Below are 14,257 nucleotides of genomic sequence, written 5' to 3'. Positions count from 1 at the left end.
AATTAGAATAGAAAGCATCAGAGAGCAAGGTAGATTTTTTTTGGACATTTTTTAATTTCAGTAATATGCAAGTGTGTGTATCTATGTGTGCATATACACTGGACTGTACTATAAAATGTATCTTACCATAAATTGTGGTCAAAATATTTGAAAGCTAAGTTTCAAGCATATTGAATGACATGACAACAGAACTGAGAGCATGAATTATTAAAAAAATATTCATTATCAAAGAAAACAAAATACTATGTGTAAAGTACATTGTTTGGCTTTTCTAAACAAACCCATTGTAACCTTGTTTCTATCCTCTTCTCAGCTCTTAAGTCCCTCAGTTTTACCTGAATATTGGGCAGAAGTCAGGACCTAGGAATCAGAAACCATACTTCCCTAACCAGTTGCATCCTTCTGGGATTGACAGATAACACTCAACTATAGATTCTCATTTTTATATTTCTACTTATCACCTACATGTTGAGTGTAACCAGAAGCCTGACTGTCTCATTCTCATATTAATGGATTCTCACCTTAAAACTGCAATGTACTTTTTTCTCCAAAAATTTTCCTTCTTAGAAGTCTTATTCACTTCTTGTATTCCTAGGTTCTTGTACAGTATATCAACAGGTGATAGGACTATTCCCTATAATGCTTGTGCATGCCAACTTTTTCTTTACAGATCTTTTTGGTGTAACAGATTTTTTTTCTCCTTGCCTCCATGCTCTTTGATCGATACGTAGCCATCTGCAAACCCCTTTGTTACATGACCATCATGAACCACAGGGTGTGCAAAAGGCTTATCTTCTGCTGTTGGATGAATACTTTGACCATTTCCCATCACTTAGCTTGGGATTGGACCTGGAATTCTGTGACTCTAATGCCATTGACCACTATGCCTGTGATTCTAACCCTATTCTGAAAGTCTCATGCTCAGACACATGGTTCCTTGAGCAGATGGTTATTGTCTGCTGGGTGTTAGTCTTCATCATGACTCGTGTGTGTGTGTGTGTGTGTGTGTGTGTGTGTGTGTGATTTTGCTCTACCTGTATACCATCAGAACAACTCTAAGATTCCCCTCTGCCCAGCAAAGGACAAAAGCTTTTTCTACCTATTCTTCCCACATTATTGGGGTTTCTATAACCTATGGCAGCTGCTTCTTTGTCTTTATCAAACCTTCAGCAAAAGATGAAATGACCATTAATAAGGGAGTGTCTATACTTCTTCCATTTCCCCCATGTTAAATCCATTTATTTATACTCTGAGGGACAAAGAGGTGAAACAAACCTTTAATGACTTAGTCAAAAGATTTGTGTTGTTCTCAAAGAACTAGGGGAATGTTGAAGTCAGGATCCCTAAGCATATTTTCAATTTTTATCCCATTTTTGTCTCTTCCTGATCTAGACTTGGGTTTCCATTCAGCACTGACTCTAATTGAGTCACCCTTTGCATCTCCTTATAAGCCAACCTCTTTGAGAATGATAATCTTTATTAAGAAAAAATGAGAATACTTGATTCAGGAAATCTAAGCATGACCTCACTCTTAACCTTTCTTTTACCAATGCTGAAAGGATTGGGAAATGTATCATAAAATATTGGTGCGATAGTACACATCATTCCTCCAGAAAAAAACCTACTCAGGAAGAGAAATAATATTCAAAAGAATCAATACTTTTCTAAGTGTAACAAGCAAAAAATTTTTCAAAACTCAAAATATATTTTAAAACAAGGAATATCTATAAAGATTTAAAATTTCAAAAAAGCATTTACTGATGAAGAAGCTTTAAAATCACCAAGATTCACATATTTTGTTGGATGGATCCAATCCAATATCATTTATTTAAAAACTGTCAAAGGGACATGAATTAAATTAAGATGAAGGGAGAAAGGCACTAGTAATTCCTACTAAGGAATTAAAGCCTGCATTGAAATTACATAAAACAGATTGATACTGACATACTAAATGAAATGTTACATCTTGAATGTAGGGTATTTAAATTAAGCAAACAGATAGCATCAGGTCCAAGGGAACTAATAAGGCTAGAAGAGTGATAAATAACCAGCAAGCCAAGTGTACTACGAATGGAGAAGGGAGAACATATGAATATTAATATCAATACAATGATTTGCTTTTTAAAAATGAAATCTTTGGTCATTTCAGGGGTGCCTGGGTGTCAGTCAGTTAAGTGTCCGACTTTGGCTCAGGTCATGATCTCATGGTTCATGAGTTTGAGCCCCGCATCGGACTCTGTGCTGACAGCTCAGAGCCTGGAGCCTCCTTCAGATTCTGTGTGTCTCTCTCTCTCTCTCTGCTCCTCCCCTGCTCACATACTCTGTCTCGGTCTCTCTCTGTCTGTACCTCTCAACAATGAATAAGCATTAAAAAAAAATCTTTAGTCATTTCAAGAGTCAAAAATATGCACCTGATGATAACTCTCAAAGAAAAATCAGCATTTAGTTAAATTTTCCCCCAACTTCTACAGTTCATTAAAACTTCCTTTGATCCTTGTTCTTTTACTTCAGGCCACGCTTGCATTGTGGCCTGTGTAGGCAGGGGTTTCTCCCCCTTTTTCTACTACCGCATCCCCAGGGTTCTCCCATTGAAATGACATTCCCACAAGGAATCTTTATCTTACTGTTCCGCTACCACCACCACCACCAAGCCTGGTGAGTCCTACCCATTATACTATCATCACCACCTAGCTCCTGCTCTCATAACTCTTATCAAACTACAATGTCAAGTTTCTTGCCTTTGTTCTACTCTAGATGGCAAACGCCTTGGGGAATGTCTTTATTCCACATGCTAAAATACGTTATTCCTGGCACTGAGACAATTATTAATCCCATAGTAGATAACCTTCCAATATGGTGATTTGATACTTCTGACAATGCAAAATGAGAATTTTTATGTGAAGATAAAAAATACAAAAGTAACATTTGACATTAATTTGTGAACAAAGGATGAAAGACATGGCTTGTAGGAGCTATCCTGTTAAAATATCTATTTAAAAATTTCTGAATGAAATTTAAGGAAAGTCACAATTTATTGAAAATTTATAATACTGAGAAACCTGAAAATATCCCTGCAAATTATATTTATAGTCATAACTTATACTGGAGAAATGTAGAGAAATCCAAGTTTAGAAAAATGTTCTATCACTTACTAGCAAGAGTTCTAGGATTTAAAGCTAGTTTTATTGATTTTTGGAAAGATTCTGTTCAAGTAAATGCATCTGCTTTTCCAGGGGCAGCAAGATGATTTCAAGGAACATCCCAACAAATATCTTCCAGTACTAAAATTGAGAAAGATTTATATCATAAACAATGTACAAAGATAAAAGTAACATGGGATGCATTATATATATACATATGTATTATTAATACTATATTAATAATAAATGATATTAATATAAATGGATAATATACTATAAAAATAAGACAAAAAAATCAGATTACCAATAAGATATAGAAATAACAAATGGGAATGGAAAAAGAAGTAAAAGCAAGAGAAGAGGAAAAAAGGAAAATGGCCTTATAACCTGGATCTTCAGCTTCACTGAGGAAAACCTGGTTCTAGGCTTTTTTCTTGGTGTTAATTGTCTGTTTCATGACAGAGCCTCCTACTGTGAGTCCATAAGGAGACGAAAGGGCCCTGCATGAATATCTCAAGATCTTAGAGTGCTTAAGAGAGAGGTTCTCCATTGTGTATGGAATACTACGTGGCAATGAGAAAAAATGAAATATGGCCTTTTGTAGCAACGTGGATGGAACTGGAGAGTGTGATGCTAAGTGAAATAAGCCATACAGAGAAAGACAGATACCATATGGTTTCACTCTTATGTGGATCCTGAGAAACTCAACAGGAACCCATGGGGGAGGGGAAGGAAAAAAAAAAAAAAAAAGGACGTTAGAGTGGGAGAGAGCCAAAGCATAAGAGACTGTTAAAAACTGAGAACAAACTGAGGGTTGATGGGGGGTGGGAGGGAGGGGCGGGTGGGTGATGGGTATTGAGGAGGGCACCTTTTGGGATGAGCACTGGGTGTTGTATGGAAACCAATTTGTCAATAAATTTCATATAAAAAAAAAAAAAGAGAGAGGTTCTCCAAGTTCAGTCCCCATTTGTACCAAAAGTGTTTAGCAACCTTCCAAATTTCAATCAGGCAAAAGCACTGGGGCAGCCATCCTCACCCTATGGGTATGGTTTAACTTCGGATTTCTAAAATACTTAGCTTCTCTGATTTTTTGGTTCTGCCATAACCTGTGCTACTAATTCATCAGCTTAAATCTAGGAGATACATATACTTCAGTTAAGATTTAATCTTTGCTTTTTTCTCCACATGGGAGTTTCTTAGCCTACCTACAACACTAAGATGGGGGAATAGAGTTTAACTTCTGAATAGCAAGAGCTCAGTATCTAAATTTATATAAGTGCTGTCACATCATGATTTCTGACTTGTTTAACCAAAGGTGAGACGTCATTTTCTATACAAGTCTGGTTAATCTTCTGGGCTCTCTCTCAACCTGGTCATATATGTAAATGTTGTCCATGATATTAGTTTTCCAAACCATAACATGGCTGCTAGTTGGTATTAATCACGTTTCCTCAATATGTGTTCCAAACAAATTGGGAAATAGGCACAGAAGTCAGACGAGTATAAAAATTTGCTTCATTCATGATAAAAGTAGATTGAAGAACATGGAGAAGATGAGTTTGTTTAAACTGGTCTGATTTACCTACTAAATTAGAACCTGAACATTTCTGAAATCTCTAGGTGAGGACATATTACCAAAGTGAGCTAACTCCGTGGCAGATGGAGGAAACAGGGCAGTGTGCTTGTCTTATACGTAGCCACTCACGAGCAATGATTTTTACCCCAATCTCAACAAGCAGATAAATTTTGTAGAAAATGATCCAGTAATCTAGGTTTTAAGTCACTCTCGAATGGGAATTTTTAAAGATTCACATAAGGAGACAAGATATAATAATTATAAACATATTAAAATTATTTTTCTCTATTTCCCCTTACTCTTCTATGTTTTGGTTGGCATTTCATCTTCTGTTTCACCCATAAATTCATTGCATTTTATGCCCAAGTTTATCAGTAGGTGCATCTAACTGCTAAGAAAATTTTCTTTTACCTACCATCAGGCCAATATCAGCATTATCAATAAATTGTAATAGATTATCATATTCAGTGTGTATTTTTTCACAATTAAGGTGTTTGAATCAAAATCCACACATCATATTTGGTTGTTTTGTTACTTACAACTTTTTTTATTCCCTTATAGTCCTTTCATTTTTCCCCCCTTACATTGATGGATAAATGACAGCATTTGTAGTGTATAATGTCCTTGGTTAAATGATTGCTTCCTTATAGACTTGTTTTTTCATTACCAAATTACCTCTTATATGCTAATTATATTTATTGATTACATCTAGATTTGTATTTTTAGCAAAAAGTTGATAGAGGAAGCTATATGCTTCTTATTGAATTACATCATGAGACTTGTATGCTTGATCTGCTTTCAGTAATACATAGATTGATCAGTGTATCAGTCTTGGCACCCTGATATCTCTATTATAAATATCACCATCAATATTTCATAAATCATTTTTAGTACATACTGACACATTGTCTAGATCTATTCTTGCATTAAGAGGTCCAAACCGTTGTATCCTTTGATAGCTCAGCTGGTAGAGTGGAAGACTGAGGATTAAAGAGGTCCAAACCACTGTTTTATTTTGTATTTCTGGGAATTCACAACTTTTTTGGTAAACTGATTACCTGAAGTACATTATATACAGGCAGAGAGGATAAACATTTGATTCCTCCCCTCGGCTATCGATGTTTTGTTGTAGTAATTTGATGTCTTGGCAACTTCCACTGATGATCAGTCGTTTTCCTTTTATAATGCTATACAATCAGGGATTTTTATATATTTGATAGGTTTCTATATGTTACAGTCATTATTATATTTTTTTATGCTCGAATTGTCTCATTTTAGGCTAGTAGGTACAATCCAAATCGGTTCCTGTGTCCTCATGATATACATATATATATATTTGCTTCCTTTTCTTCTGGCGCAAAAAGATGTTCCAGGCTCAGTTCATATGTTTCCTACCCCTAAGGTGGAAAGAGTTCTTTCTCCAAGAAGACCTGGTTCTTTTCAGTGGGAAATAGTATTTAGAAACTACACCTTGCTACCAGGATTGTTTGCAATCTAACATGAATAATGGGCCCCAATTAGTGCCAAAGAATTTACACCATTTAATTCAACAGTTTTAGTTTCTGTTCTTAGAGTTCATTTTCTGAGTGCATTCTATCTTCGTAGTTCTACCTATTAATAAGTGGCTCAATATACTACATATATTTGCAAAACTTGATAGCTGCTATATTTTCCATAAATTTAAAGAATATGTCCATTTAATAACTTGTGTAAGGCTTAAACTGCTTTAGATCTAAGTATTCTACTTCTATATAGTGTTTATATCACACTTTTTAAAAAGTTTATTTGAGAAAGTATGAGCAGGAGAGGGACGGGGTGGGGGGGGTGGAGAATCTTAAGTAGGCTCCATACTCAGTGTGGAGCTCCACGTGAGGCTTGATCCCATGACCCTGGGATCATGACCTGAGCTGAAATCAAGAGTCTGACACTCAAGAGTCAGACACTCAACTGACACAGCTGCCCAGGTTCCCCTGTATTACATTTTTATATGCAGAGTTAATCAACTATTTGATTGCAAATACAGACTGATCTTGGAATCAATACTAGATCGTAAATACTTCTTCATATCTTGCATTGTAATACTATCCCCACTGTTACTGTATGTGGAAATGTTCATTTGCCAGAAATTCAGATCTACTTACTATAAAATACATATTTGTCCTAGACTTAATTTTAAACATAGCCTTGGGTAGCTATTTTTTAATCAAATTGTGTTTTATATTTTCATCCTCTCATGATTTTAGTAATCAATATTGAAATAATTTTAGGAAATACTTAAGTATTTTAGCTATTTTTTCACAGAGCAGCTAGGTATAAATACACTAAAATTTAGTTTTGATTTTGACAGGCATTCTATATGCCAAAGAGAAATATTTTGCACCTTATGTTTATTATTGACATATGGGGTTATAGTATAGAACATATTTTCAAACTCATGTCGTCATGTATGCTTTCATTTTTGTTTTATGAACAGAGCTAAATTGTTAACCTCACATAAGTTTCCAAGAGAATAGGATCTAAGAAATATTTTCCCCTACTCTCAGATACTCCTGTAGACCAATTAAAAATTCCAAAGAATAATATAGGAGATTATGCCAAAAAGGAAATAATAGAACTTCAAATGCAAGTATTAATATATTTTGTATAAGCCAATTTTAGAGGCAATATAATTATCTTCTGCAGAGACTCTAAATTTGACCTCTGACATTCATTTGATTTTTTCCTTCAATAAGTTATACACATCAGTCTTTATCTTAGGGAATGTGCATTAATGTTTTCACATTTTCTTTCTCACATTTCTTCAAAGTATAGCAATACTTTACATTAAAACAACTTGGTTAACAAGAAGAAGAATTTCCTGATTTTTCTGAGAATTTATTCTATATTGCTGTTATTACCAGTAACATCACCAAAGAAAGGCTCAATTAACTGGAATAGAATATTAAAGTGCATTTTAGGTGTGCTTGGGTGGTTCATTTGGTTAAGTGTCTGACTCTTGATCTCAGCTCCGATCTTGATCTCAGGGTCATGACTTCAAGCCCCATATTGGGCTCCGTGCTGGGCATGAAGCCTACTTAAAAAAAAAAAAAGGCAATTTAGCATTTATGGGAAAATGATCATTACATTCAAATAAGAAATGTTTTTGATACAGAAAATAGATTTAATCAGGAAAATTCTGTGGAACAGGTAGAATATACTTTAACCTCTAAAGTAAGGCAATGAAATAAATTCTTACATTGTAATTCAATTCACTGGCATAGGTAAACATCTCTTTCAGGAATTCAAAATTTTAGAAATTTAATGAACATTTTCAGTTGGGATCATATAGAATCTGATTATTATTTTCTCATTTATGACATATACAAAGATCAAAATTTATTATCTTACAGAAAGAAAAGCATTTTGTAAAATTATTATAAATTTTCTTTGACTTTATAATTTGTGCAATGTGCTCACACATTAAAAAATGACATTTATGAAACATAATATTCTCCATAGCATAAAATGCTATCTATTATCAGTGAACTGTTTTCTTGATTGAAAATTGACTTTGTGATGTTTCAAATATTCATTTTTGTCCTAAAAATATGATTCCTATCACAAACATTCCATTTACATGCCATATTCTGGAAAGGCTTCTAACATGAAAGCTCATACAGAGACTGATTAGACATTTGTTTCATACAGTATGATCTGTGAAAAATAATCACATTTAAAATTCTGCATTTATGAAATCAATAAAGAAACAGATTTGTGGAATAGAATTTCTAGCCAGAAATAATAGCATGGAAGGAGTCCCAACATGGGCTGAAATTGCTAATATAATTTGAAAATATGTACAGAGTAAGACAAAATAACCCAAGATTAAAAGGGCAACATTTTCATTCATTTTTCCCTTCATACTTTTTTAGAATTTTCTCATTTGTTTGAAGCAAATAAAACTCTCTGGACCATATCCTTAAAGGCCTGTTTCACTTGCTGGTTTCTTAGTGTATAAATGAAGGGATTCAATAAGGGGGCAACTGAGGTATTGAGCACAGCTACTCCTTTGCTTAAAGTCACTCTGTCATTTGCTGATGGTTTTATGTACATGAAGATGCAGCTACCATAAGAGATGGAAACTACAATCATGTGGGAAGAACAGGTAGAAAAGGCTTTAGTCCTTTGCTGAACAGAAGGGAATTTGAGAATTGTCTTGATGATGTAGCCGTAGGAGAGAATCACTAACATCAGTGTGACCATCAGTGTCATCACGGCCAAGAAAAATGACATTAGCTCTAGGAAATGTGTATCTGAACAAGAGATCTGTAGGATGGGAGAAGAATCACAAATAAAATGATCAATGACATTGGAAGCACAAAATTCCAACTTGAGTCCCAAGATTATTGGAGGAAAGATGACCAAGAATCCAGTTACCCAAGAGCTGAGTACAAGTTGGTAGCAAACTTTGTTGCTCATGATGGTGGTGTAATGCAGAGGTTTACATATAGCCACATAACGGTCGAAGGACATAGCAGCCAGAAGGTAAAATTCAGTTACTCCCAAAAAGATAAAAAAAAATAACTGAGTCATACAGCTCATATAGGAAATAGTCCTGTCCTTTGTCACAAGGCTCACCAGGAACCTTGGAATACAAACAGTTGTGAATGAGATTTCTAAAAAGGAAAAATTCCGTAGGAAGAAATACATTGGTATCTTTAGGTGGGAATCCAGCAGAGTGAGAGTGATGATGGTTAAGTTTCCTGTCACACTCAACAAGTAGGTAAAAAATAGAAAGAGGAAAATTACAACCTGCAGTTCAGGGTCATTTGTCAGACCCAAAAGAATGAAGTCCGTGTGGATTGAATGGTTCCTCATTTCTCTTATCGGTTTTAACAAAGCTACACAAAGAGTTAAAAAAAAAAAAAGGTCCAGATTAGCTATTAGAGTCAGTAAGAAAGAGCAAGGAGAATGAGAAGCTAACATTCATTGATCACCAACAATATACCATGTACTGTTTGGAGATTTACATAAATGTTCTTATCTGCAGCAACCTTCTTTGAGTGGAATATACAATCCTCATTTTTCAGAGAGGGAAATTGAGGTTCAGATTAAAGAGTTTGTCTGGGATGTGTATCTAAATCCCAGCTTTCTAAAGTTGGTAAATTTTTAACAAAGATAAATACCCAACACACAACCCAGACAATTCATTTGAATATTTGGGTGAGATCTAGGCATTTGTGTTTGTATGAAGTTTACAGGTTCATAGCCAAGTGGAGAAGTAGTGTTAGTAATTCAGTTGGGAACTGAATCCAAAACCATTTAAATACTACACCTTTGTTCTTTTTAATTCTATCATACTGAATATCCAGTATAAGGTCTTAGCCTCGAATACACGAATAGATTTCAGAACATTCACGAATGCACTTTAATTCTACAGAATTGTGTGTAAAGAGGGCACGCTTTTTTTTTTAAAAAGGGCACATGACACAACATGTTTAAGACTCACTAGAATATATGTTATTGCTTCGTATATGGCAGCAATAAGAACATAATTCAAAACCTATGCCATTTGGGTGGCAAATCGGAAAATTGCAGATGAACCTGAAAATCATAGAACATAGTCACAGCTTCTTAGACTAAAAAGAAACTTCATAGATCATTTGTCCAATCTTGTACATAAAGCTAAAATCCTCCCTACAAAATTAAGGAAGGTGTGTAGTTATTTAGATTTTACTTTTAACACAGTAATTATGATAATGGATAGCTTTGAAGAGTAAGAAAAACTTTGCAACACAAACAAATATAAAGGGAGAAATTGTTCTGTAAATTCAAAAACATACTCTTAACAACCACATTTTAAATAATGGCTTTCAACACCCTAAAACATTTTAGAAATTAGCTATATTGTTTATAAGATCTATATCAAGAGTCCTCTTCCTCCTTCTCCTTTAGAATGTTTTGTTAGCCAGATTGTAGACCATTTGGGCTATTTCCTTATGGAATTTACCATTAAAAACATGATCCCTAAGAAACAAAAAACAAAACACAAGTAAGCAAAAACAAAATGCATTTTCTTTTCTTCAGAATTATCTTTATCTGTGAAACTTTGGACTGCTGGTAATGACTTTCTTTCCTAATACAGTCAACTCTTCAACTGTCTTTTAATATCTACTATATACCTAAAATTTCTACCATTTTATGTTTATTTCTTTTTCACGGTTCTCATATCAAAATTTATGCCTGCCCAGAAAAATTATGTATTGCTTCTTTAATAGTTTTCTCCTAGTTTGATTTAAAAAAATAAAATAAAATTTGACCTAGTTCAGAAGGTTGTCTGAATATCACAGTGATTTCCAGAATCAAGTGAGAAAGTATTTAATGTAATTCATGATACCTTCTGTCTAAAGCTGCTTTGTGTTTATTGGCTGTTAAATGGAAGTAATGTATTCCTTTTCACATCTATTCTCTTGTAATCCCCATCTTCATAACTATTTTTTAAAATTAATGAATGGAAAAATATTTCTCTAGGAAGGTATAATTAGACAAAAAATTGATACATAAAATGTAGTAAAATGATGGTCATAGACTGAATTTTTCTCTTTCTAAAGATCATTTCATTAGTCTTTTTTCCTCAACTTATACATTGCTATATTAAATTTATATAACTAATAAAAAAAAGCAGTGGACAGATTTAGGTGCATTTTGTAAATAGGTACCTTTTATACATTTTTGTATTTCTAAACCAAAAAAGTAAAATGTTTAACCAAAAAGAAAAAAATCAAGCTTCTTATAAATATCTGCCTTTGATTACCACAAAATTACCTTAATTTCCAGTTAAAAATAAAAGATCCAAACTCTAAAGCATTTACCTTAATTCCTGTGTTTTCTCATATTTTCTTCTAGGATGTGAAAAGGCAAAAAAAAAAAGTAGCTAATAATTATGAGTGTACTCAAAGCCTAGACAATATTGTTTTAGTAAGAAATTGAAAGAAAAAGGACTTTAAGTTGTAACTTAATGCAAAAAGGTGGAATATATGGTGTGTTTTTGTAAATTTTCTACTTTTCACCTTACCCTTGTGTGTAAGTTTGAACTTAGACCAGTTCTAGATTTGGATACTACTATATTTGATTTTATTTTCGATGAGATAAATTCTCTAGCCTTACTATGAACACATCTAGGTTATATCTATTATTAATACTAATGAATTTCAAGTGAAATTCATTTTTATATTCTTTACATTTGGAAATGGAAATGGAAAAAAATCCAGGAAAATCTGATAAAAGTGTTGTTATATCCAATAGGTAAGGGGATATTTCATTAATTTTACATGCTAAAAATGAGTGTTCTTATATCATTTAATTAATTGCACACTCAAGGGATTCTGAGAAGGAAAAAGAAAACAATACAAAGAAACCATTACCCAGGGATTAATAATCAGAAGACACTAATGATATATGATAAAAGTAACTTGTATAGCACATTGTAATAGAATATGAAGGGTCAGTATCGATGACAAAGCAAATAAGAACAATTAGTGGGTCATGGCCACATCCATTTTATTCCATAATTTAATATTTCAGGTTGGAGGTATATAACCCCATTAGATTTACCACACTTAACAAAATCTTTCATTCAGAAAGTCCTTGTTGAAATGGTTGCAAGGTTACTCATTTTATCATATGTTGTGGCATGCTTCAAGTTAACTGATTTGGGGATCCATTATCTGAGAACATAAAGTCCAAAACAATGTGGAGAGCAGTATCCTAAGATCCAAAAGAAACATTACTAAATGAAATGAGATATGAGGTTAAGTGGTGATATGAGAATTGTATCCAAGAAGTATAAAACATAGGATACTTCTAGTGGCATAGAAATTAAGGAAGAATGACAGTCAGACATTAGTAACTTTAAGGTATTTCTCTTAAATTTGTTAGAAAAATAAAAATATTAACAGAAAGGGTGCCCCAATTCTTGACTTGCCACATAAGAAATAGAAAACCTGTGACCTGGAAAAGAAATCCAGCTTAACCTGCTAACATACCTTAACGCAGAATGGGAAGGGTTGGACATTTACATGAACAGTGAGGCCATCAGGAGGCACAAATGAAAATGAAGCCCATGGTGCTGTTGGAAAATTGTATCAGGAAAATAGTTCTTGTTCATAATGATGGCTTTCTTCCAGGCACATAATAGGCATTGTTTCTGCTAATTCCTAATAGAACAAACTGAAATATAACTCATTACATGATTACTTGCCGCTCTGAATTACTTCTGATGGTAGCATTCTTGCAATGATAAAGAAGAGATTTGATAAACCCAAACTTTAAGTTCTTCCATTAACTGAACCTGAGAGATTTGAACTTACACTAAAACAATTCTAAAAGAAGGCATCATAATTCTCAATAATGAATAAGCTAGCCCTTTTGTAGAAAACATGAGAGAAAAGGGAAATACTATGTCATAGTAAGAGGGAAAGGAAATATCTGAGAAGAGCAAATATTCTTTTATGAAATTTAATTGTAAGGAATATGGAAACATTGAGAAATGAATAATTTGTGTTCAAAGAATAAACGCAGGCATTCCAGCTATGAAGTAAAAGGTATGGATAGGAAAGGGAAAATATGAATTTTCATAATGATAGCACAGAAATTAAACCATATTTTTTGTTGTCTTTGAAATATCAGCATTTATTATGTTTTAGAAAATCAAAATGAAAGATTTTCTAGTCCCTCCTCTCTGAACAAATTTTGAAATCCAAGGAGTGGGTTGGCAGAAAGTGGTAGTGAATTGTTTTAAGTTTTTCTCCCCTGCATTTATTGAGTATAACTGACATATAACATTGTGTAAGTTAAACATTTTTTAACGTTTTTTTATTTTTTGAGAGACAGAGACAGATTGTGAGCAGGAGAGGGGCAGAGAGAAGGGGGTCACAGAATCCAAAGCAGGCTCCAGGCTCTGAGCTGTCAGCACATGGCCTGAACTCACAAACCGTGAGATCATGCCTTGAGCCAAAGTCTGATGCCTAACCGACTGAGCCACCCAGGCGTCCCTAATATTGTGTAAGTTTGAAGTGTACAATGTGTTGATTTGATACACTTATATATTGCAAAATGATTACTAACATAATAGCTAATACTTCTATTATGCCACATAATTACCATTACTTTTTTTGGGTCAGATCCTTTAAGAGCTACTCTGTTAGCAACTTTCTAGTGTATAAAACAGTGTAGTTAGATCTGTAACTGTATATTAGATCCCCAAACTTAGATCCCCAAAACTTAATTAGATCCCCAAAACTTAATTGTCTTATAAGTGGAAGTTTGTACCCTTTGGCCAAAATCTCTTCATTTCCCCAAACCTCCAGCCCTTGCTAAGCACCATTCTACTCTGTTTTTAAGAGTTTTTCTTTTTCAAATTTCACATATAAGTGAGATTATAAAGTATTTTGTCTTTCTCTGTCTCATTTATTTCATTTAGCATTATGTCTTCAAGTTCCATCCATGAAGTTGCAAATGGCAGGATTCCCTTTTTCATGGCTGAAGAATATTCCATTATATA

General features: G+C 33.8%; 1 protein-coding gene and 1 pseudogene across 1 annotated transcript; one reads left to right on the top strand and one right to left on the bottom strand.

Moving 5' to 3' along the window:
• Positions 1 to 709: 709 nt before the first annotated feature.
• Positions 710 to 1,321, top strand: LOC124501934 (olfactory receptor 6C2-like; annotated as a pseudogene).
• Positions 1,322 to 8,634: 7,313 nt separating this feature from the next.
• LOC124501706 (olfactory receptor 6C75-like) lies at positions 8,635 to 9,576 on the bottom strand. Its single transcript, XM_047066088.1, has one exon. The coding sequence runs from the start codon at positions 9,571 to 9,573 to the stop codon at positions 8,635 to 8,637; it is 939 nt and encodes a 312-aa protein (XP_046922044.1). The 5' UTR covers positions 9,574 to 9,576.
• Between the last annotated feature and the right edge of the window lie 4,681 nt (positions 9,577 to 14,257).

This window comes from Lynx rufus, unplaced genomic scaffold (assembly GCF_022079265.1).
Source record: "Lynx rufus isolate CCGP_SWC_20201006 ecotype Redwood Valley unplaced genomic scaffold, mLynRuf1.p SCAF_7, whole genome shotgun sequence".
In the NCBI taxonomy this organism is placed as follows: domain Eukaryota; kingdom Metazoa; phylum Chordata; class Mammalia; order Carnivora; family Felidae; genus Lynx; species Lynx rufus.
This window is presented reverse-complemented; position numbering and strand designations above follow the sequence as displayed.

Bases quoted from the DNA above. Each gene is read 5' to 3' on its own strand.
- LOC124501706 (XM_047066088.1), bottom strand. From the start codon at position 9,573: ATGAGGAACCATTCAATCCACACGGACTTCATTCTTTTGGGTCTGACA.